Below are 23,044 nucleotides of genomic sequence, written 5' to 3'. Positions count from 1 at the left end.
TTATATGGTGGAGGAGTCTTTATACCACGTCCTGCCTGCTTTAACAGAACAATCCTGACTTATAGTAAGTGCCATATGCACATGAAGCAACATCAAAAGATTCAGGAACGGTAACAACTTGTTAGCAGATGTCCATATTATTATAAACCTGCATAATAATATGATATTTGATGATTCTGTACTTTAACTAAAGGATAAATGAAAAGTGATGTGGGAGAGGAAATAGAAAGACCATGAAGGTGTTACCAGGATGTACAATTTCAGCATGGAGTACAGAAACTGCTTGTTTTCTCACCTCTTCAGGGGCATTTCTGACAGCTTTGACTGGCAGTTCATGAAGACACGCAGGTTGACGTTTACCAGCTGCTTTATAACCTGCAGGAGGCGCGGAGAGAAAGGTGTTACACAGAACAAAAGCAGAACACGTTGGAAATAAATCAACTGGACATACAAGCATGATGGATCACAAATTCAAAGGAGTTATCACAGATAACCTACCAGAAGAAGAGGAGCAAGTTTCTGAGCTTCTCTGGTTACTGGATCTACCACGGCAACAACATCAAAATATACATCTCCCTCTTTGGGACGAATCTTCACAGCACTGCCAGCAAACAGCAAATCAACGAGAAAATCAAGCAAACAAAACCTATTTAAGATCCTCCTGCTTTCTCCAGAAAGAAAAGCAAACAAAAAAACTTTAACCGACCTCTTCAAGGTCTCCCTTCTGAAATAAACCATCAAATCACCCTTGTGAAGTACTCACTTTTTAAACCTCTCAACTCAATAAAGAAATCTTGCTCATCTGATTTATACACAGCTGTACCTGTAGCGGTCATCTGCAAAGCCATACTCCACACGGGCTTCTCCTTTAGGCTGAGACGAGAGCAAAGCGTCCACCTTCATCACAAGGTCGCTGGCCCTGAGAAAAATGAAGTGTTAGCGCGACAAGAAAAGTTCATCTGTAAACTTCTTCTTAGAGGAGCCTGAAAATACCTGTCCTCCTCGATTCCAAAATTCTGAACTTTGCTTTTGATGCGCTCTCCAGAAGTCTTTAAGATGATGCTCTCCAAAAGCAGGAAGTCGTCCTGGTTAAACACCTCCGCCTCCTCCAGCGGACCTATGATCTGTCAAGAAGAAAACAAAAATACTGACTGAATAACTACAGCAAATGTGGGTAGATGGACATTTTTGAAATCAATATAAGCTATATTTGAACCTATACAACATCTAGGGCAGGTTTAAAATTTCTGACTCACTCTTCCGTTGCTGATAACTGCTCTTTGTCCTTTCTTCAGTTTGAGCACATCTCGACAGTAAGCAGCGTGGGAAAGCAGGAAGTTGAACTTGGAAGCCTCATACGCACTTTTAAACAGTGACAAATCCATACCCTGAAGAAAAAAACATAGATATTTTTGTAGGCAGCTGACAAAAGGACAAATTAGGAGTAAAAAAACTAGGATGGCTTAGTGCCTTTGCACTAAGCCACTAAGCCATGATCCTGTTTAGATTCTGTGTGTAACCCTCTCACCCCGACAGCGAACTCGCCGACGTCGACACCCTTCTGCAGGGCCGCAGCGGTCTCTTCTTTAGCCATCTTTGTGATGAAGTTCTTGGCATTATTGGCAGTTTGTGTCTGCATGGCGGACCAGATTGCTCTGGTGACGCGGGTCGTCTCAGCAGACACGTCAGCTGACGGGTTGTTGATCATCCCCAGTCGGACGTTGTTGCTGGTTTTCTGTTGTACAAGAGGGGAGAGATGGTAAGCTTCTGCAGGCTTTAATGTTCTGACCGTCTATAAGCTAAACTCCACATGAGTATCACTGTAAAGGAAACTATGATACACAGAGTGGACAGTCTCAGTTTTAAAACTGGTTCACCTCTTTTTAACAAGCATGTGCATTTATTTGGTTAATGTCACAGACCACGTTTCATTGCTTTGCATCCGTGTTTTTCTTTGTGCGAAGGAACACAATTACTTTTTGGCATTCTGCCTTTTTGCTTTTCTCTCCTTCAAGTTCTACAACAATAAAGTCATCACTCTTGTGTCTGCACGCAATGATGCTATAGCGAGCTGCACATTAGCCTAGCTGTGTATAAAAGTCTGCAGCAGCCACAGGCTGCAGAATAAAAACATCAAGTAGTAGCTTTATGTGGTGGTTAGGTCACATATCCTTTGTGAAAAAGCAACTTTTGGAAGGTATCAGAATTTGTTTTATACAGTTTACTTGACATCAAAAATTGTATAACAATTATTTTAAACACAGCTCATTTCATACCATGTGTTTGATGGCGTCATAAAGGAGCTGGCGTCCTGAGGGTTTGTCAAAATCTCCCACTACCCAGAAAGTCACAGGACGAATGTAGGCATCATCTGACAACCACAGAAGAAGAAAGACACGAGGTAAGAATAAACAACCACAGTTGTGCTACAGATCAACTTCAGTGGTATTAATGGTGTTGGCAAACAAAGATAATACACTCACTGGCCACTTTGTTAGGTACGCCTGTTCACGGTTCATTAAGTTCAAATTTATTTATAGCCCAATATCACATATAGAAGTTCAAACAGCTTCACATAAAAACATCAAGGATCAAGGTCACTTATATCTAAAAAAAACAAACAAGCAAGCAACTCATCAGAAATACACACACACACACACACACACACACACACACACACACACACACACACACACACACACACACACACACGTTATTTACCATACAGACCATAGGAATAGAGAAGAAAGGTCATTTAAGTGACTTTAGCCATGGGATAGTTGGTAGTGTCAGACATACTGGTATGAGAGTTTCAGAATCTGCTGATCTACTGGGATTTAGAGAATGTAGTCAGAAAAAGAAAATACTCAATAAGCTGCAAATTTCTAGGTGAAAATGCCTTGTTGATGCCAGACGTTGTTGGAGAATAGCCAGATAGGGTAACAGTAACTCAAAAAACCAAGTATGCACTATGCAGAACAGATTCTCTGAATGCACAACATGTTGAACCTTGAAGCATATGTGCTACAGCAGTGGAACACCACACCGAGTGCCACTCCTGTCAGCTAAGAACAGAAGCTACGCCCAATGAATCAGGATGTTGCACAGCTCAAATCATCTCAAACTGGTTTCTTGAACATCACATGACCGCTCTACTCAAATGAGCTCAATCCAATAGATCACCTGTTTGATGCCATCGTGTTGATATGGACCAAAAACCTCTGAGACTCACTTCCAGCACGTACAAACAATTAAGACAGCTCTGAAGGAACCAGCACTATCAAGCTGTACCTAATAAAGTGACCACTGAGTGTTAAAGTGCTGCTCTCTGCTCCAAATTTTGCTTCCTTATCACACCGTTCAAACTTTTCATGCAGTTTCTTTGAAATCATACTGGGTGAACTATCATGCTCTCCCACTGGAACAAACAACGTTATAGTGAGCAGTTACATAAACAAATTTTGGTACTCATGCTTGGAGACTGGTGTACAATTATCACATGCATAATTATTAGTCATTTGTGTCCTTTGAGAACTGAACACAGATGGAGGAGTGGTGGTGGATTCACAAACACGGTGCCAACAATGTCGTTAACAGAAAACTGAAAAAAAGAGCAAGTGAGTAGGAGGGGGAATAATGTGGAGAAAAAGGGTGATTACCATGCCCGTTGGTGGTGGTCATCCCTGATGCAGGGAATTTAAAAACACATGAATAAGAGGCGGAAGTGGAGGAGGAGGAGGGGACAGAAGGAGAATACACCAGGAGAGAGTTTAGCTTTGAAATTTTTTATCTTCACAAGTAACAACAAGAAAAAAAAATCCACAGGCATGCTTTTCTACTCAGTGATCAGATGCCAGAGTGCTCTTACCTTTCTTTGTCATATAGTTCATGCTGTTGGCCACAGCTGTGTTCTTCTCTACTGTGTCTAGCGTTGAGAAGCGAGCGTAGTCATCTATGAAGTAGTTATCTGCAAAACGAGATGAAAAAAAAGGAGTAAAGTATCGATTCTGGAGCAAATGTTTTTATAATATACAAACTTTTGATTACATCATATCTGTACTGCAAAAAACGCCAACAAAATAATAATCATCAAATAAATAGAAATAAATAGTAGCAGTAATGGTTGAAGAATATTTGGAAAACTAACTGTGCTTCTACATGAAGCTTTGAGTCATCCATGTCACAGACAGCACATTAGTTTCTGAGGATGATCTAAAAAAAATTGAAATTTAAGAAACCCTCATACTTACTGGTATCAGACAGATCCAGGTAGGTTCTGCTGGTGGACAACACTCTGGGGTTGATTCGAGGAACAACACTGGGCTGGTTCATGATGAAGTCGACGACATCGTGGTCTGTAGCCAGCTCGCCCTGCGAGTGACATGAGAGGAAACGTGCGAGGTTAAAGTAAAAAGTCAGAGTCGTCGCTTTAGCTGCAGAGCTGACAGTCATGCAGGAGGTCCTTCTCTGCAAGATTTCCCTGCTCACAGTTTAAAAAGCACTTCTTAAATGTTAATGGCCTTTCCACTGCAGTTACGGGTGCTTGTTTAGAAAGTTTTCTCTGAATAAGTTTGAGTTAAACATTAAAAAAAAGAAAAGAGAAAAGGTAGGTAGGATGACTAATGCTATGCTGACCAGTAAGACTTCTATAGCCACCAAATTAAATGCTGCTTGCTGTGTTTAAATTCCTTAGAAATCCTTTGAAAGAATCAATTCAAAGATTTGGCTCCTCTGTGTGATGGGCTGACATTAAAAGAGGAAAAATGACAGATGGCATGCTCACAAAGATCCTGCTGAAAAGAGAATTTGTTTTATGACCTCAAAGACAGACAGTGTACTTTAGCAAGTTTACTTTATGGTGGCTTAACTTCTGCCTTTAATTTTACACTAAGATTTTGTAGCAGGTCCAGGAAAGAAAAACCTAATTAAAAGAAAAAGGACTGACAAATAAATATATCTTATGAAGTACTTTTTAGAAAAAACAACAACACATTTTTATTGTTAAAAATGAGAATAGATTTGAAGTTTGCTTGTGAAATTAAGGCAAAATGCAGTTTTCTGCATATTGTTCAAAATAATACAAATATAAAATATCAAAAGATGAAACTGAGATATATTATTGGTTGTTTTGAATTAAAGTCCAGCAACAGATTTTTTTTTTTTAGAAACTGTGACTGATGCTCTAAAACCTGTATTTTAGAATAACCCTTAATAAAATAATGATATGGCAGATAATGAGCTTTTATTGTAAATGTGATTGTAACTGACCAGGTAGACGGCCCTTTGGTAGAATGAGGTGGTCTCCAGGATTTTCTGCATGGTGACAGTTTCCAGTTCATCCGGGTCCAGCTGTTCACGCTGGTAAGGTATCCCGTTGTACATGACCACAGGCAGCGGGCCTACTCCTGTTTGCTCATAGTATGCCCGTCCTTCCTGAAAGGGAAGAAAGAAAGAAATGTTATCTGGTTAACCCTTAATTATTCGGCTCTGCAGTCAGTTTTAGGTGACCACTTTAAAAAGGCTGTTCTATTTCTCTTTTAGAACAAAATCACACTTAATATTCTTGCATCTAAAAACCTCTTAAATACATGATACTATTGTACAGTTGCTGCAATTCCACCACATCCCAAATGTGCTCTACTGGATTGAGATCTGATGACTGAAGGTCATCTGAGTACAGTGAACTCATTCTCATGTTCAAGAAACCACTTTAAGATGATTTTATCCTACTGGAAGCAGCCATCAGACGACAGATACTCCACGTCAGATTCCTTTTCTTAGCTGACATGAGTGTGACGCAGTGTGGTCTTCTGTGGTTGCTGCTTCAAAGTTTAACATGATGTGCATTCAGAAATGCTCTTCTGTATACCTTGGTTGTAGCCAGTGGTTATTTGAATTACTGTTGGCTTCCTATCAGCATGAAGCAGTGTGGCCATTCTCCTCTGACTACAACAAGGGTTTTTTCTCCTGATGCTCACTGATTTTTTTTCTCTCCTCTTTTTTCAGACCATTTTCTATAAACTCCGGAGATGATTGCGTGGGGAAAATCGGAATAAATCTGCAGTTTCTGAAATACTCAGAGCAGTCCCTCTGCCACCAAAAAACATCCCTTAGTCAGAGTGACTTAAAATAATCTTTCTTCCCATTTCTGACGCTCAGTTGAGTTGGTGCCGTGTGATTGTCTGCTCAGATATTTGTGTTTGTGAGCAGTTTAATGTGTGTACCTAATAAAATGACCACTATTCATCCACTGATGAATTATCAAACTACTCTTGAGTTGCTCAGTTATCCTTTTATTCTGGTGCTACATACAGCTCTTTTGACTGTAATTGTACACTTAGATTTGCTGTGTTAATAAAAATGTAATTTTAGATTAATAATATGAACAGAAAAAACATCCTGCTCGACTCACCTTCCTGTTGCTGTCATAGCTGGAGTCTGCTCCGAGGACACTGCTGACTTCGACGTAGGGAAACTTCTTCTCCAGCACTTTAACTACATCCCCGACACTCAGCCGACCACCAACTGGCACACGGTTAAACATCTATAAGAGGGAGAAGAGAAGAGAACGGGATGAACAAGTGGGCAAGGCAATTTCATTTGTATAGCACACTTTCAGCACAAGGCAATTCAAGGTGCTTTACATGATTAAAATAAAACAAAAAATAAAGCATAAATCACTATAAAAGTAAAAAACAAGAAAACATTTACAAGAAAGCATTTACAATAAAACAATAATCAAGACAATAATTTATATTAAAAATTAAAACAAACATATAGAGAGCCATAATAGGATCAGTTACTCATAAGCAAGTCTAAATAAGTAAGTTTTAATTTTAGACTTAAAAGAGTTCAGTGTCTCTGCTGCTTTGCATTCTCCCGATAGAGTATTCCAGATGTGAGGAGCATAGAAACTAAAAGCTGCTTCTCCATGTTTAGTTCTGGTTCTAGAGACGGTCAATAAACGAGAGCTGGAGGACCTAACTGATCTGGATGGTTTGTACCATGATAGCAGATCCCTAATGTACTCTGGTGCTAACCCATTCAAGGACTTATAAACTAATAAAAGCACTTTAAAAAGTCTATTCTCTGAGCTACAGGGAGCCAGTGTAATGACTTTAGAACTGGAGTAATGTGCTCCATTTTCTTGGTTCTAGTGAGAACACGAGCAGCAGCGTTCTGAATCAGCTGCAGTTGTCAGATTGATTTTTTGGGTAAACCTGTGAAGATACTGTTACAGTAATCAAGGTGGCTAGAGATAAATGCATGGATGAGTTTTTCTAGGTCTCCTTGTGTCATCAGTCCTTTAATCCTAGAAATGTTCCTCAGGTGATAGAAGGCTGACTTTGTTATAACTTTTATGTGGCCCTGGAGGTTCAGGTCTGAGTCCATTGTTACACCTAAATTTCTGGCCTGGTCGGTAGTTTCTAGTTGGACCAGTTTGAGCTGATTACTGATATTTAATCAATCTTTTTTGGGTCCAAAGATAAGTCAGTTTTGTTATTGTTCAGTTGAAGGAAATTATGAGACATCTAGTTGTTAATTCGCTCAATGCATTTATTAAGAGTTTGGATAGGTTCAACATCACCTGGTGACATTGAGATATAAAGTTGAGTATCGTCTGCATAATTGTGGTAGTTAATATTATTGGTGGTTATAATCTGGCTTAACGGGAGCATGTAAATGCTAAATAAGAGGGGCCCGAGGATGGAACCCTGGGGGACCCCGCATGTGATTTCTATATTTTGTGATGAAAATTGGCTAATTGACACATAGAAGTTTCTATTCTTAAGGTAGGACTTGAACTAGTCGAGTGCTGTACCAGAGAGTGCGGCCCAGCTCTCTAGACGTTCCAGTAATATATCATGATCAACGGTGTCAAACGCCGCACTAAGGTCCAGTAGTACCAATACTGTGGATTTCCCACAGTCAGTATTTATACGGATGTCATTAAACACTTTGACAAGGGCTGTCTCGGTGCTGTGGTGCCTACGAAAACCAGACTGATAAATATCAAAGCGGGTGTTCATTGTGAGAAAGCTGTTTAACGATAAATGGAAGATTAGAGATTGGTCTGTAGTTTTGCATTAATGTGCTGTCTAGGTTCTTTTTCTTTAATATTGGTTTGATAACTGCTGTTTTTAAGGCTTTTGGGGAAGACACCTGATAGGAGGGATGCGTTAACTATTTGGATCAGGCAAAGAGTAACAGAGACACAGATTAGATAAAGTCTTACAAAGGTCTTTTTCACTTCCTAGTTTCTGTGAACAATGGACTCACCGACATGACGGCTTCAAATGCATTCTGACTGTCCACCTCTTCAGTGATGTAGTTGTAGGCTCGGACGAGTGCCACACCGGCATCTTGCATACCATCTATGTCGTCTTCATCAGACACCACAAACACCAGCCCGATCCTAAACACAAACACGGAGCAAGTAAGCTTCCAAAAACAGTTAAAATGCAGAGCGTGTGCTGCCTGCTTCATCAGTATTCAAACAAACTGACCATCCCAAGATGCCACATGCAGCGCGGTATCAAAGGTCTTCCAAACATCCCTGACAAAACTCTTAAATTAAAAATGGATTTTTAACTACACATTTCTACTGACTACCAATGCTCTGCAGCACCTCTTTTATTTTATTTATTTATTTTAGTTTTCTGGTTACTGTACAGCAATAAAAAAGTGATATGTTGTGCATTCAAATTCATAAAAGCTGATAATTAATTCCCAAGAAAATGTCCAAAAAAATGTATACATCTTGATGACAGAAACACCAACCTGAGGGGTATATTATTAGCATAAAACATCTCTGCGACGCTCAGCAGTTCTACAGTGTTCTCCTGGGTCGGATCCAGAATGATCACCTGCAACAGATGCGTGTTAGCATTCATCAGAAAAGCTTCAGACCTATTTGGATTCACAGGGGTCTGATTAATAAACTGCGCTCTTACCAGATTGTGAAAGTTCTTGCGGATCTGCCTGATGACTCCAGGGAAAGTTGGTCTGAGCAGCTCCTGCACGTTGGAGGGCCATGAGCTGTACCTGTAGTCGGTCTCCAAGTTGTTAATCCACTAAAAAGGAGAATGCAGTGAAGAGGAAATGGTTTAAATTAAGTTTAAAAACAAGAATGAGCAGACAAGAGCCAACAAGAAATTACTTTTTACTGCTAGCGGAAGGAAAGCACAACGATAATTTTGGAGGGCTTGAAATGCCTCCAAATTTTTTCAAATAGAAACTTGATTGCACAACAAAAATCTTCCAAACACAACACATTTCTTTCCAAGCTTATTTTGGTTAAGTCCCTCATTTGCTGCAGCATTCAACAGTTAGTTATTAGGGACGTGTGTGAACACGGACACTCTTACACTGATGGCCGGGCTGCGGATGTCGACGGCGTAGTCAGAGTCGGAGGGCTGGACGTTGAGCTTCAGGATGTCGTGAATAAAAGGTGTCTCGATTAGCAGGGAGCGCAGACCCTCCATCACCCGGGCCTCGCTGCGCAGCACTTCAAACACACTGCAGGTAGCAAAGGACAGAGGCGAGTTAAGTGGTGCAGTGTGTGTGTATTGTAATCAAGAATTTGAGCGTAGCATCTAGACTGCCTTATTATCTGAAAGAGATGTATAAGTAGAGCTCATTATTTTCAGTTTTGATCTGGCTTATTTAAATCATTAAACAGCAGGTAAGATGTGAATGTGAAATCAGATTTTAAAAACATGACAAAGAAAAAGCAACAATCTCCGTTATTATACAGTCTCACTCTCAACTTATTTTATCGATTGGTCGAGCACAACCTATTAATACCTAATACAAGAACTAATTTTTGAATATTCCAGTAAACCCAAGAATATCACTTGGGTACAGTTTTCCATATGGAAGCATTTGCTGCTTCTGTGACTATCATTCAAATCTTTTCATGCCCCGTTTTAGGCCCAGTTGTCTTAACATTCCCAGGTCTTAAGAGCCCAAACACACGCACACACACAAAAATCTTTAATTTAATTTTACTTTACATTTTGTTCTAAACAATTGTTAAAGTATATAATCAGTCAAGCTACGGTCTTGACTGATTATATACTTTCATTTGCAAAAGGTTAAAGCAACACAGATGCATTTCTGTGCTGTAATTACTGCAAATTAGATGCTCAAAATATGGCTTTTTATGTGTACCTGAAGATGTCCTGTGCGTCCAAATCTATATGCAGCCCGTTGATGAACAGCGCTGAATCCCCGGGCTGCAACCCCAGAGTTCCTTTGAAAAACTATGGAAAGAGAAACGTCAATATGACTAAATATCCTGTTTGTGTCAAGCTCCCCATTCAACACCAGCTGAGCAGATCACCACGCTGTGAGGCAAACAACATCAAAACCAGCCATCATGTAGTCAATTATACTGTAAAACTAGAGGCAACAGTCAACACAAAGCCACAACGAGTCACGTTGACAGCTCTAAACAAGCACTGACAACTCTGTTCAAAATCAGCCTGTTTAGAGCAATTAAACCCCACACTAAACAAATCTAATTATCAAAGAAGGGGTGTGTAAATGTGTGTGAATATGTCTATGAGAAGAGACCCGCATGTGTGTTTGTGCGTCTGCACAGGCAAAAAGAAAGCTCAAAGTCGTTCTGGCACAGTCAAATCTCATTACAGAAAGACAAAGACATCAGATTAATCATACTCCAGACATTGCAATTACAACAAGACATGATTAACACAAATATTGTTCATCCCACTTAAATTGTGTGAGTGTGTGGATACATGCCTGTGTGTGAGAGAAAGACAAAGACGTGTCTGTGTGCGAGCAAGTGCACGTGTCCAAACTACTTCAATCAATAATCATTTCTCGCTGTAGGACTCTGCGCGCCTGCTGAATGAATCACCGATTCAGTAATTAGGACGTTTGTCTGCTCAGCCCCACCATCAGCCCGAACTCCTGTCTGCACACCAAGATAATGTGAGCACAGCTTCAGGAGAGGAGACCAAGCAAAGGAGAGAGAGAAAACACTGACAAGAAGAAGGGGTGAGTGCCTATTCCACTAACAGGCGAAGCAAAACACACATTGTCAAAAACTGAATGCTTTCAAATCAGATGATGTTTACAATTGATCACAAAGTAAAAGGTAAAACAAAACCAGGAGGGGCAGTTTCATTTTGAGAGACAAAAGCTACTTGATTGTGGATGTTTGCAATAATGCTGTATGTCTCGGTTCGTCCTCTTTAGTGGATTAAATTGGTAAACAGCTAAAGCTAAATTATCCCTAACCACTAGAGGACACAGTCTGCAAGATTAAAAGAATAAGGATCCTCGATAATGGAAAGACAAACATAGGACAGATGATGAAATCGAGCAGTTTGAAAGCAGATGATTTAGTCTTAGCCACTGAACTGCTGAGCTAAAAGTTAATGATTCAGGCTGATCAAAACTCAATTTTAGAGTTTTTTTTACTCTCACTTTGTGAGGGGCAGCCAATCACAAGAAATACTGCTTAAAAGGGGAGCAAATCTATAGGGGAAGGAGCTAAAGCGACGTCTTTCAGACAGCGGATGAACTGAGCAGCTGCACCAACGCCCACTATAAGATTTATAAAGGTTATTTTGAACTGTGAAGCATACAAAGCTACTCCAGGGAAGCCCAAAGAATAAAAAATTTCTGATGGATATGAAAAGATCTCACTTTATGCCAACGAAAAGGTCTTGGAGGCACAAAAGAAGGAACCAGAATATCAATGATGTAGCAGCTTATGATCCACCAGAATTCACAGGTTATTGTAAAATGTAAAGTTCTTAATGAAAGGTCTAGGTTTTGTTGTAACTGGTAAAATCCACCGAGAAGTCAGGGAGGATCACAAACAGCCATAAGGGGGACAAATTAATCTTGTTTCACTAAAATCACACTAATATTCTTTAAAGAAGCAGCAGATCTTGTGAAAACGAATATGACCTTCATCTTGCACCAATTCTTGTGAATTGTGGAGATATGTATGGACAACAGATGCTTTGCCATCACATAAGCCTATCAGTCCTTCGATTGGATGAGTCAATAAAAAAACAAAACAAAAAAAAGAGCCTTGTAACAGCCTCGTCATCCGGTCTTTGCAAGAAGACAAGAAAAGCTTGTGTCCTAATGAGATTTTTATGTGACATCAGTATTGTTTTTTCCCCAAGTCACACAGCAAAGACGTATGACATCAGAGAGAGGAATATAAAGACTAAAGACACTGACACATCGTGTTGAGGTTGGGATCGGAGGTAATGTTGCATAAATTAAGTCAGCTTAATTCATGTTGTAACAATTACATGTGGTTTCTAAACCTGAAAATACCTGAAATGATCAAGTCATTTAGTGTTAGTCTAACAAGCACATGAAGGCCTATTAACTGCATTCATGATGTTAAAAGAAAGTGAAAGAGACTAAAGGGTTCATTTTCATCTTTAACCAAAAGCAGAAATGTTTTCATTGTGTTACAAAAGGGCAAGTGGGAAAAAATAGAAGATGATCAAACATGTACCTTTTGATTCTCGCCAATCTCTTTACGGATCTCCGAGTTGACCACAGTTTTAGTGATTGACCTGGGAGAGAAAAGGAAGACTGAACTGTGAAACTGCTGACTATCCAAAATCTACACAAACCAAGCTTCTTATTGTAGTTACTGCTCATGTGTGTGTATCTGTGTGTGTTTTCGTTTCTCCTCTACCTGGCCTTGGTGGGAAAATTCTGACTGAGGTCTTTCATAACATTGAGGGCATCAACAGCAGGAGCAGCAAGAATGCGAGCAGCTGTCTGGAAACTCAGATCTGTAAAAGAGAAGGTGGGTGGATGTTCAGGCAGGCGATGAGGGTCAGAATGGGAAAGAGATGAGTGGAAAAATTAGTAAGAAGAACAGGAAACACAGGAAAAGAAGAAAAAAGAAACAATGATCATAATTAGAAGACATGTGAGCACTTAGACATAAAACAAAGACAAGGGCTGCTTCAAAGATCGTTAACTTACTCTTGATTATTTAAAAGGACTAAGGCTATATGCTTGCAGCTCTGTACAACACAGACATTTCATATGGGCAAATTACGATTCACATTAAAGTGTCGATGCTGAAATGTTTGTGTTGAGCAGGAATAATGTTTATGATGTTCGCCACCTTAAATTGATATAAACGCAGATATACTTATCATCACGTTAATTTGTAAGTGTGGAAAAGATAAAGGGGTGTATGGAGCTTTGGTGTGCAAGGAGGGAAGAGAGCAGTGAGGATTATTTCAATGCAGTGAGCATCTCTGTAATGGTGTTGTAGTCTGTGTGATTATTAGCCTCTGGAGGTCTCCCTCTCTTTGTAAACAGGCTGAGCTAATGAGCCCCACAGGGTTAGGAGATAAAGACAGACGCCCACATGACAGTCTGACAGTCGAGTTCAACCTCCTCATCTCCTCGGAGCCTTTATTTGCCAAATATAAAAGCAGCCGAACGCTCACATCCTGATTACACCTACTGATAGGCTGACCTTTTACATACGGAAGCGTTTTCTTTAAGAAACATAAACATAACAGATGAGCTGGAGCCAATATAATTTTTTATTTGCTCGATAACATCAAAAAGAAAATGACAAAATTAAAAAGTATATGTGATTGCATCTGTGAGAGTGAGTTTGAACTGTTAATCAATATATGATGTCATCTTAATCAATGCTTTTATATTGCTGCAGACAAAGCTTTCATGTCTTCAAGGTATTATGGCTCAAACGCATCAAGAGGACAGTGATCGATTGCAGTCGTAGATCAGAGATCGATACAGATACATTTTCAGCTGCTAGTTTGATTTACAGGTGGAATGACATCATGGTTAAAGCAACAGAAGACAACTGGAGAAGCCAATGTTAATTTATTTTCATTTATTCCTGATCAAAGGGTTGTTGAGACAGAGAATAGGAAAGCGTTTTTAACTTTCTAATAGTTCAGGAAACTCCCATGGTTAACAGATGATTTAAACAAATACAGTATATGTACGGTGCTAGCATGTGAAATTACAGATACAGTTTATTTTCTCTCATATAATACTGTTTTGAGGTGGACCCATTTCTTGGTCCACCTGTTTGACTCGCATTAACCAGTCCTCTACCTATAATGAAAACTACTACCAACTAGTTGGTAATAGTTAAGCATATTGGGCATTTTTTCTATTTAACACATGTTAGGAAATCCCAGAAAAGACATGGGCTTCTAGGAAGCACAGGCTGACTGCTTTTACTGTAGGCGGCGATTATGTTTTCTGCTGTCTGTAGTCACTCCCCAAAGGCCCATTCTGTGCTAGAAAAAAAAACCTTGAAATGATCTTTTTTTTTCCCCCATTTGTGGAGTAAGGAGGGTATCTTTAAAATGATTGTGTAACGAGATATTCCTGTGAAATTGTAAGAACGTCAGAGGACGCTCTGGGTCAGCTAACAATTGATTTGAATTTAATGGGTATGAGGACATGGGATTTTTCCCATCGGATAATTGTCTTTGTCAGCCATAGCTATGGAAGTAATAGATAGAGAACGAAGTTCAAGTCCTGCAGGTATATTTGCAGGATCATAAAATTGATTCTCTGAAAAATTAAGTCACAGGAGCAATGCCCACAGGTGTTATCTGTAGATTAAGAGGGCCTCACAGTTTATTTTCTGCTAGCCTGTCAAGATGTTGACTCGGTCAGTTTTGACAAGTTTGTTTCATTGTGTTATCATTATTTATTTACACGTGTAATACCAGAAACAGATACTTCCTTACAGAGCCTGTTCATATTGTCAAAACCAATCACTCAGAAGGAAACTGCAAACACAGAAAAATCTGCTGATGTCTGAAATAAGACAATTAAATTTGGAAAGAGGCCCACCTTGCATTTGCCAGACTTTCAGAGGTGCCATCTCGTTGGTGCTTTCAACTAAATGCTTCCTCAATTCTTTAAGCTGTTCCTTGAGCTCCGGGTAGAGGGTCCTAGTGAGAAAGATGGACAGAATGCATGCATCTGTTAAATGACTTAAGTGCTAATTAAGAAAAAGTTGTTGGATTCACAGATTGATTTGATTATTTCTGGTTAGTTGAGCACAGATGTGGTCGGTGCTTCAAGACAGGAGGAAAAAAAAAGAAAAAAAAAAAAAGAAAGGCTTGGCTGAGAGAGTGTGGTGCAATTCCTGGACCTAATCCAAGCTTTGAATTTTTATCATAGGCTGACACAGAGTCACTCACTTGAGTTTGCCAAAAAGGAATCCCTGAACCTCATCCACTGGATCATTCTCTCCGATCATTGTAGCATTCACCTCTGCCCCTGAAACCACAATCAATTAACTCGATTTTCAAGTCAGGACTCCTCTGGGATTACAACACTGTGGGCATGTGTGTATCGACTGTGTGTCTTCCTGTGAGTATGTACACCTTGGACTTGTGTGTCATCCTTTGCTTTGTACTCCTGGCTTTTGATGGCCAGCTCCACTCCATACCCGGACAGATACACCTTCTTTCCTCTTGACTTCTGCAGAAGAAGAAGAAAAATAAGAAAAGATGGGACATCACATGCTTATAATTGTGTCACACACAGAAAACGCTTAATTGCAATTAATTGCATTTGCAAACAGATTAAAAGACACAGTTATGCTAACCTGATGACAAAACAAAAAAAAATTTTTTTTCTTAATGTAAAAAGCTCTGTGAACGTTCTTGTGTTCCCACTTGTAAAAAAAATAAATCCCACTCACATTATAAATGCATGTGCTTGCTGACTATCTTCCATGTGCAGACAACCAGCTTGCTAAGTACTTAAGCCACTAACTGTCCCTGGTCTGGCCCCAGAGCTATATGCACAGAGTAAGAGTTAAATGTTACAGCCTTTCTAGTGCCCAGGACTTCCTGCCTGAAAGACAGATGGTGAGAATAATTTAGCATAATCAGGGGGAGGGAAAAAAAGAAAAACACTATCAAATGGATTTGCATGTGAGGGGAAAGTAATCCAACTTGAGAAACTTGCAGTCTAGCATGAGGAACTGGAGAAGCTCTTTTCATCCCAGGTGTAAATGAGGACCGTCTTAAACTGCAGATTTTTTTTTGTAAGACGAGGATAAAACACAGGAGCCCAAAGTAACTTTGGGATTTCACCACATGACTATAAACCAACTTACACTTATAAAACTATTCCTGACATGGAAAACATTTGCTTTATTGATAATTTCACATACCGGTAGTAGTGACCTAAATACGCTCAATCTATTGTGATCTTCTCATTTAAATTATATTAGAAGTAAAGCAATTCTTACAGGCAGGTAGTGGCGAAGCACGTAGGTCACCGAGCCTTCATTAACTTTGGATAGAATGACTTGGTGAAGCTTCTGGAAATCTGCCGTCCCAAACTGGGCGTAAAGAATCACAACAGGAGCATCTGGATTTGAACCTGGGTATTTATGATCACCTTTAAAAAGATATGGCTTTGTCCTGGAAGAGAGAAAAAAAATTTAATCTTAATAATATAATTCGTAATCCTTTTGCTTTAGATGTATGTGACTTTTTTTTACCTTTGAGGTGCACTTTTTAGGAGTGCCTCTAACTTCTCTGCATCACAGGTCTTCTCTCCGTGGATGCTCAAAAAAGCTGAGCAGCCAGAAGGAGGCGGCTCAGTGGACGCTATCTAAAAATATACACCCAAAAAGCATAATCAGTACTAATATCATCCTACTCACATGTATGCTCAAGCCTTCAAAACAGCTTTAAATTGCCCTGCTGTTACCTGTTGGAAGGAGTGTACTGTTGCAGAGTAAGCTCTCAGTGAGAGTGCGAACTTCAGCATGTTTAACTGGACGGAGCTGAGCAAGGCACTGGCTCTCTTCATGATCAGATCATAGTAGGCCTGATCTGTGTCTGTGTGGGGACAGCAAATGTGCACACGTAAGATTTCGGTGTGGTCTCGCCCCTCCCTAGAGGACCTATTACCCTTCATATTTAATTACTGTAATCTATATTAAATAGCTTTGCAGAATTCACAATTCAGAATAATCCTTTTTTATGTTACACTGGGCTGTGAGGCAATAACCACAGATCTTATCTCGCTTCAGGGTCACGCTCCCTGCAAGCAAACTTTCTTCTAATTCGCTGGGCCTCACAAACGGAAGGTCTGAACAGCAGGTGGACGGGGCTGCTGTGCTGAGAGAATATCTGTTCTCACTTACAACATAAGGTGCCATAATCAAAAAAAGGAGAAAAAACTGTGTTCAGAGCAATCTGAAGCCTGAGTTTTCACTGGGATTACTTGCACAAGCGCTGACCTCAATATCGGAAAATCTGACCAAATTTAATATGAGTAACCACCACTGGTACAGTATATATAATAAAGAGAATAAGGAAAAGCATAATAGGTCCCCTTGAAATTGTGTTACAGCAGTTCTGGTCTAACTGAGATACACTTTTTATTGTGTTATTGCTCCAACGAGTATGTGGCTAAAACCCCGACAATGCAATTACTGCCAAGATGCTGCATACACATCATAAATTCAGCTGCTCACAGCGCAGAAACTAAAAGTGAAATCTTGTCCACAGAGTCCAAAGTTTTACTTTACCGTCATGCTCTCCTTCTATGTTTTGATTGGCCTCTACAAAGTCCCAGAACTTCTCCTGGCTCTCCTCTGCCATGAACTCACTGGGGAAGGAGAATATGAAAGTGGCGGTCTCATAAGCTGGAAATGCATAGTGTCAGCTACTGCAAACAGCACAACACCTAAAGCCCTTAATTATTCACAGTCTTCCTCAAGGACATATCAGTGAGACAGAAGTGTAGTTTAAACTCACTTAGAGGACAGTCACATGAATGACCTCAGAACACTGATTTATCTATTATCTCCTTTTGAAATGTAATTTATATGTAATGCAGCCAAAGTGCTGCTCCCTTTGAGCAGTGCAGTGTCATACCTGGCCTCCAGCAGCAGCGGTGTATCAGCCCATTTGGTTGTAAGAGTGGTTGTGACAGCCTTTGAGTCCGCACCCCCAGATGCGACAGAGAGCAGCGAGAGCAGCACGATCCACAGAAGCCACATCCTCAAGCCTACACCTGAGGGAACAGAAGAGTTGGGAAGTGAGGCTAAAGATTTCCACATTGCTGTTAAAGTCGAGCTCAAAAATAAACAGTGTGAATGATAGTATCATCCCGCCCATTGTGCTATGCGGTAGTGAAGAACGGAGCCCACTCAGCCACCAAAGTAGATTATAATGTTATCTGGCTCTGTACGAATTGGCTGAACATCTCACTGCCAACAGAGATAAAACACAGAGGCAGATCCTAACAAACTACAAGCTCAGTGACCACAAAGATGCCATTGAAAGATGAAGACAATAAAAACATGGAAACGGAAATACAACACAATATGTAGCCACTGTCAAACCTTTAATAACAATAAATCATTTCCTTTAACAAATTCAGCTCTGTTTATGCAGATTTCCAAGAATGCAGTTAATTCTCTCTCAAATAAAAACATACAGATATAACATACTACAACTACTGTGTATAACCAACATATATTATTAATTGTATATTAATAACATTTAGTTGCTTACACTCTGTCCTAATGCGTTGGTGCTACTGTTTGCTGACACTTTTATATACTAAAGATGACCTTTGAATTGAACATATTTAAACCTTGGTTTTCTTCATGGATGGGGCCATATGGACTTAGGGAACACAGGGATCAAATGAGGCCGTCTATGTGCAGTTCTAACCTTTGTACCGTGGTGCTTTTTTTTTTTACCTAGAATTTGCTTCAAAAGACCCTCCGTAGGATACAACATCTCAACTCAGAGTAAAAGCTCCTGAAACAAGGAAATGTTTCAAAGAGACCTCTGAAGAAAGAGCAACAGCGCTTAAATAGAAAACACATGTTGCCATTTTTACACATTTTTGCTTATCATATAATTTCATTTATGCTCTCATGAGTTCTTGCAAACAACATTTCCAAATGATATTATTTTTAGCAACTTATATTTGGATTTCACCTTAATTAAACACCAAATATTCAGTGGCTGTAAGGGCACTGATTTTAACATAATTGGTTGATTTTATTGTATTTATATTGCACAGCAATATGACAAAAATAAAGTTAGCCTTCCTGAGCAAGGTCGATTTAAGTCCCCACCTCACTCGTTTATTGGTCACAAGCAAAAGGATGAGATGGTGGATGCAAGTGGGAGAAATGAGCTCCCTCAGAAGGGCGGCTGGGATTGCCCTTAGAGACAGGGTAAAGATTTTAGTCAATTGAGAGGGTCTCAGAGTAAAGCCACTGCTCCTCCACATTGAAAAGTGCCAGTTGAGATGGGTTGGGCATCTGATTAGGAAGCCTCCTGGGTGAGGTGGGTATGTCCTACCAGGAGGAGGCCGTGCGGTAGTCTCGGGACACACTGGAGCAACTATATCTCTCAGCAGCCCTAGGAAGGCCACGGTGTTCTCCCGGATAAGCTGGAGGAGGTGGCCTGGATAGGAGGAAGTCTGGGTTTCTCTGCTCAGGCTGCTGCGCCCGCAACCCGGCTCCGATAAACAGACAACAAAATAAATAGATGGAAGGAGTTAGTTCTTCCTTTGCGGTCTTTTTATGTTAGTCTGTTAACTAAACTACACGCAAAACTGTTTCAGTAGCAAGGACAAACAATTCTTATATTTTAATGGACAAAATGAGCGTTGTTTTTGCCTTTGTATGTATTTGTAAGACCACAGTATGGTGGGTGAACTCTAATTTCTGACGGCACTGAACGATCCATTATTCAGTGCCACAGGGTGTGCATAACAGGCTTTTATCAGCTTTCCACTGAATAATATTGAGATCTGATCAAATCCTGTTATTAAATAAAAAGTCTGCTCAAACAATAAATGGTTCCAAGTTAGTCATTTAAAATTAAAATAAACAAAATTAATATTATTGTTTTACACATATGTATGATTATGTGGTCTAGACTTTATAATCATCTTAATAGTAGGACACATTGCGCTGCTTCAACAAGTGTAGTGTCAGAAAATATCCTTAAGACTCCTTATTAACATCGTGATACCGCCTTCAGCAGTGCTGCCGACAACATAAGGCTTGCCAGGCACAGTAGGATACTGATAATTTGCTAAGAAATTCAAACACGGTTGTGAAGTGTTCACCTAAAGCAAGGTACCAGATCATCTCCTCAAGCTGTGCAACTGATTCTACATGTTTGACTACTTAGCAATTATACAAGAATACACATAAATTAAATATTAAAGAAAAGAAACACCTGGTCATTATTTATCACTTCATGGGAAAAAAACTGTAATTAATCTAAACAAAGCTGGATTTTTAAACATTTTATTCCTCATATTATGCAGAATCATTTACCTGTGCAAGTTTAGCTGCAAATAACATAACACAATGCTTCCTATTCACGATTGTAAAAGTTATATTAGTTATATTTTATCGTATGTTAATATGACAATTTTTCTTCTTGCTTTTGGGATGCACAGCTATTAACCACACAGCAATGTCAGACCTTGCCGATTACTGTGTGGAAACAAAATAACATTTACCAAAGGTGGTGGCTGAGGTTTACTTTTTTTGTGTCTGATCATTTTTTGCCCTGGATCAGAGCTCAACAAAGACAAATAAACAGCAATGAAAAATTAATGAAATAAATAATTAATGCTGGTATCAGGATCATCTGTCAAATTTAAACATCGGTATGATGCCAGGTTTTCCATATTGTTGCATTTTAGAAATATTTTTTTAGGAGTTCAGTATTTAGAACGGCTTAAAAAAAAGCCTTAGAGCCTTTAAAGGCCTAAAGAGGATGCACCAGTAACCTTGTTTCTTTGTGTTACCTGGCTCAATAAACTCTAAAAACCTGGTCAGAATTAACAGGTATCAAAACAGCAGTTATCAGCTTTGTCTACTAACCTAGACCTTTCGCCTCAGGCTCTGTGCATGTTCACATATAGCCTGATACTATCAAGTATCATTTCACTCTTCTTCCACACAAAATTGATCAATCGAGTGCTGCCTACTTCAGTCAGAGACATTATTACAGGAACTGGTGATAGAGATCTCCAAAGAATAGACTATAAATATATAATGACAAAAGCCAGCACCAGTAAATGTAAATGTGTCCTGCCAGTTCATCTTTACAGCTGTTCAAATGCTTTTAAACACAAATATCTAATAAGCCAATCACATGACAGAAACTCAATTAATATAGGCATGTAAAGTTCTTCCCCATTCTGATGGCAGAAATGAGGAAGAAAGGGAATAAGACACAAATTACCACTGGTTGTAACCAATGTATGCAGAAGAGCATCCCTGAATGCACAAAACATCAAACTTTAAAGCAGGCTGGCTACAGCAGAAGGTACACAGTGAAAGAATGGACCCATTCTGCATCCTATCAGTGGTTCAGGCTGGTGGTGTTGCTGTAACTAATCCAATATCACAGTAGTTGGAAGTTATCTTGCTATGGTCAATAATGATACTCTGCCTGGTAGAAGGGGCGAGTGTGTTTTTTGGGCCAAAAGGGCGAGTTCAAATACCCTACCACAAAACAACCAATGGGTAGTGAACCAGTGGTTATGTATAATCTGCTGGGTACACTACACTTCATTGAAAGACACCTGGGTGACCAGCAAGTCAAACTCTAAATAACTCTAAGATATAAGGTCTGAGAGGACAAAAAGAAGAGACAAACTGACGAGGAGGAAATGCATGAACCCTTCATCGCCATATCATAACGTTACAGATTTCTTTAATAGTGTTACGCTTAATTACAGCAGAGCAGGATGCTGAGGCTGTAAACAAAACGTGCCATCATTTCTATCCAATGGGAGAGTTCAGCGTGGCTCATCCGTCCAATGAGTGCACAGTTTGGACATCCGGGCTGTCTCAATGACAACCCTCAGAGCTGTCATAATAGCTGTAATCACGAGTTAACTGCTAATTGTAACAAACACCTCACACGTTCAAATTTTACTGGTTTAACCAGCTCTAATGTCTGCTATATTTACTCTTCAGAGCCCATTCAAAGCCGGAAAACTCACGGCGAGCTAGCGCTACCTGAAATTAATGCTAGCTAACGCCTCCCGCACAAAAGCAAAACTGCCCGATTGCACCTGTTTTTGTTTACTTACACGCACAAATTGTCATATTCTGTTGAAAAGACAATACACAGCCTTAGCTACAAGCGTATGAAGCTCCACAACACAGAAAATTAATGATTTAGTCTCACCGAAGCCGGCTCGGTAGCTTCCTGAATTCATGATCCGCTGTGGAGTGGGCGGGTCCTGACAGGCTCATTAGGCAACCACAATGTTGCCTGTTCAAAATTACTGAACCTCTCAGCAATAAATGATTAACTAATAAGACGTGCCTTAGACGGTGAACTGCAAATTTCGCTGATAATTGATTCACTAATTAAAAACAAAGACTGTCAAAATCCTTTTTCTTTTTATATTCATTATTATTGTTGTTGTTAGTGTTGTTGCCTAAAATTATTTTCCTGATTTAAGTAAACTATGTGAAAGGACATTATTTTTTAAAAGTGTAAGAAGTGAGAAGCAGAAAATACATAATTTAATAAGCCGTATTATTAAAACCACTGACAAAAAAAGCAGCACCCACTTAAAGATATTTGAAAAGAAAGTATTGCCAGCTCTTGGCAATAGCACTAACCAAGGACTTACCATTGTCTCTTTTAGCTTGTTTCCCAATGGTCAGAGGTGGGAAGTAACAAAGTGCTTCAGGTAACAAACACTTTTTAATACGGGCCTGACAAAGGGTGTAATTATCTTAGAATTAAATGGAATTTCCACGTATTATCACCTGGAATTACAATATAATTATATTTACCTACAAATACTTAGTAGTAAATAGACTACAATAAGGGGGTAATAGTTCAAGATTTAACAAGAAAGAAGAATTATAGTGTAAGTCATTTTAAGTAAATTTCCAGGCATTTTGTATGGTTAATTTTTAATTTTACATCTTACAGTGTAAATATACTGTACTTTTTGGGGTGCCGCTGTATTATGTAGTAGCTTA

At 39.5% G+C, this 23,044-nt stretch overlaps 1 protein-coding gene across 2 annotated transcripts in view; it reads right to left on the bottom strand.

Annotated features, from left to right (window-relative positions):
• The window catches only part of uggt1 (UDP-glucose glycoprotein glucosyltransferase 1), a 31,318-nt gene extending 9,026 nt beyond the window's left edge, over nt 1-22,292 (bottom strand). The window contains exons 1-28 of one of the 2 annotated variants that reach the window (XM_085391353.1): nt 22,233-22,292; nt 17,925-18,063; nt 17,576-17,655; nt 16,750-16,880; nt 16,538-16,650; nt 16,283-16,457; nt 15,408-15,504; nt 15,222-15,300; nt 14,869-14,969; nt 12,701-12,800; nt 12,515-12,575; nt 10,174-10,265; nt 9,369-9,519; nt 8,955-9,074; nt 8,782-8,867; nt 8,281-8,416; nt 6,413-6,544; nt 5,269-5,433; nt 4,251-4,371; nt 3,869-3,967; nt 3,660-3,683; nt 2,277-2,371; nt 1,529-1,735; nt 1,257-1,388; nt 994-1,124; nt 824-919; nt 499-601; nt 296-375 (exon numbers count right to left, since the gene is read on the bottom strand). In XM_085391353.1, coding sequence (XP_085247479.1) covers nt 296-375; nt 499-601; nt 824-919; nt 994-1,124; nt 1,257-1,388; nt 1,529-1,735; nt 2,277-2,371; nt 3,660-3,683; nt 3,869-3,967; nt 4,251-4,371; nt 5,269-5,433; nt 6,413-6,544; nt 8,281-8,416; nt 8,782-8,867; nt 8,955-9,074; nt 9,369-9,519; nt 10,174-10,265; nt 12,515-12,575; nt 12,701-12,800; nt 14,869-14,969; nt 15,222-15,300; nt 15,408-15,504; nt 16,283-16,457; nt 16,538-16,650; nt 16,750-16,880; nt 17,576-17,655; nt 17,925-18,063; nt 22,233-22,263 — 3,077 coding nt within the window. In that variant the 5' untranslated portion in view covers nt 22,264-22,292. The remainder of the gene's footprint in view (nt 1-295; nt 376-498; nt 602-823; nt 920-993; nt 1,125-1,256; nt 1,389-1,528; nt 1,736-2,276; nt 2,372-3,659; nt 3,684-3,868; nt 3,968-4,250; nt 4,372-5,268; nt 5,434-6,412; nt 6,545-8,280; nt 8,417-8,781; nt 8,868-8,954; nt 9,075-9,368; nt 9,520-10,173; nt 10,266-12,514; nt 12,576-12,700; nt 12,801-14,868; nt 14,970-15,221; nt 15,301-15,407; nt 15,505-16,282; nt 16,458-16,537; nt 16,651-16,749; nt 16,881-17,575; nt 17,656-17,924; nt 18,064-22,232) is intronic. The other variant, XM_085391354.1, reaches the window with a different exon arrangement.
• Between the last annotated feature and the right edge of the window lie 752 nt (nt 22,293-23,044).

This window comes from Rhamphochromis longiceps, linkage group LG19, assembly GCF_057381845.1.
Source record: "Rhamphochromis longiceps isolate RC_006_pf linkage group LG19, R_longiceps_female_GT1.1, whole genome shotgun sequence".
Lineage (NCBI taxonomy): Eukaryota > Metazoa > Chordata > Actinopteri > Cichliformes > Cichlidae > Rhamphochromis > Rhamphochromis longiceps.
The sequence above is the reverse complement of the archived record's forward strand: the minus strand, read 5'-3'. Positions and strand labels throughout refer to the sequence as shown.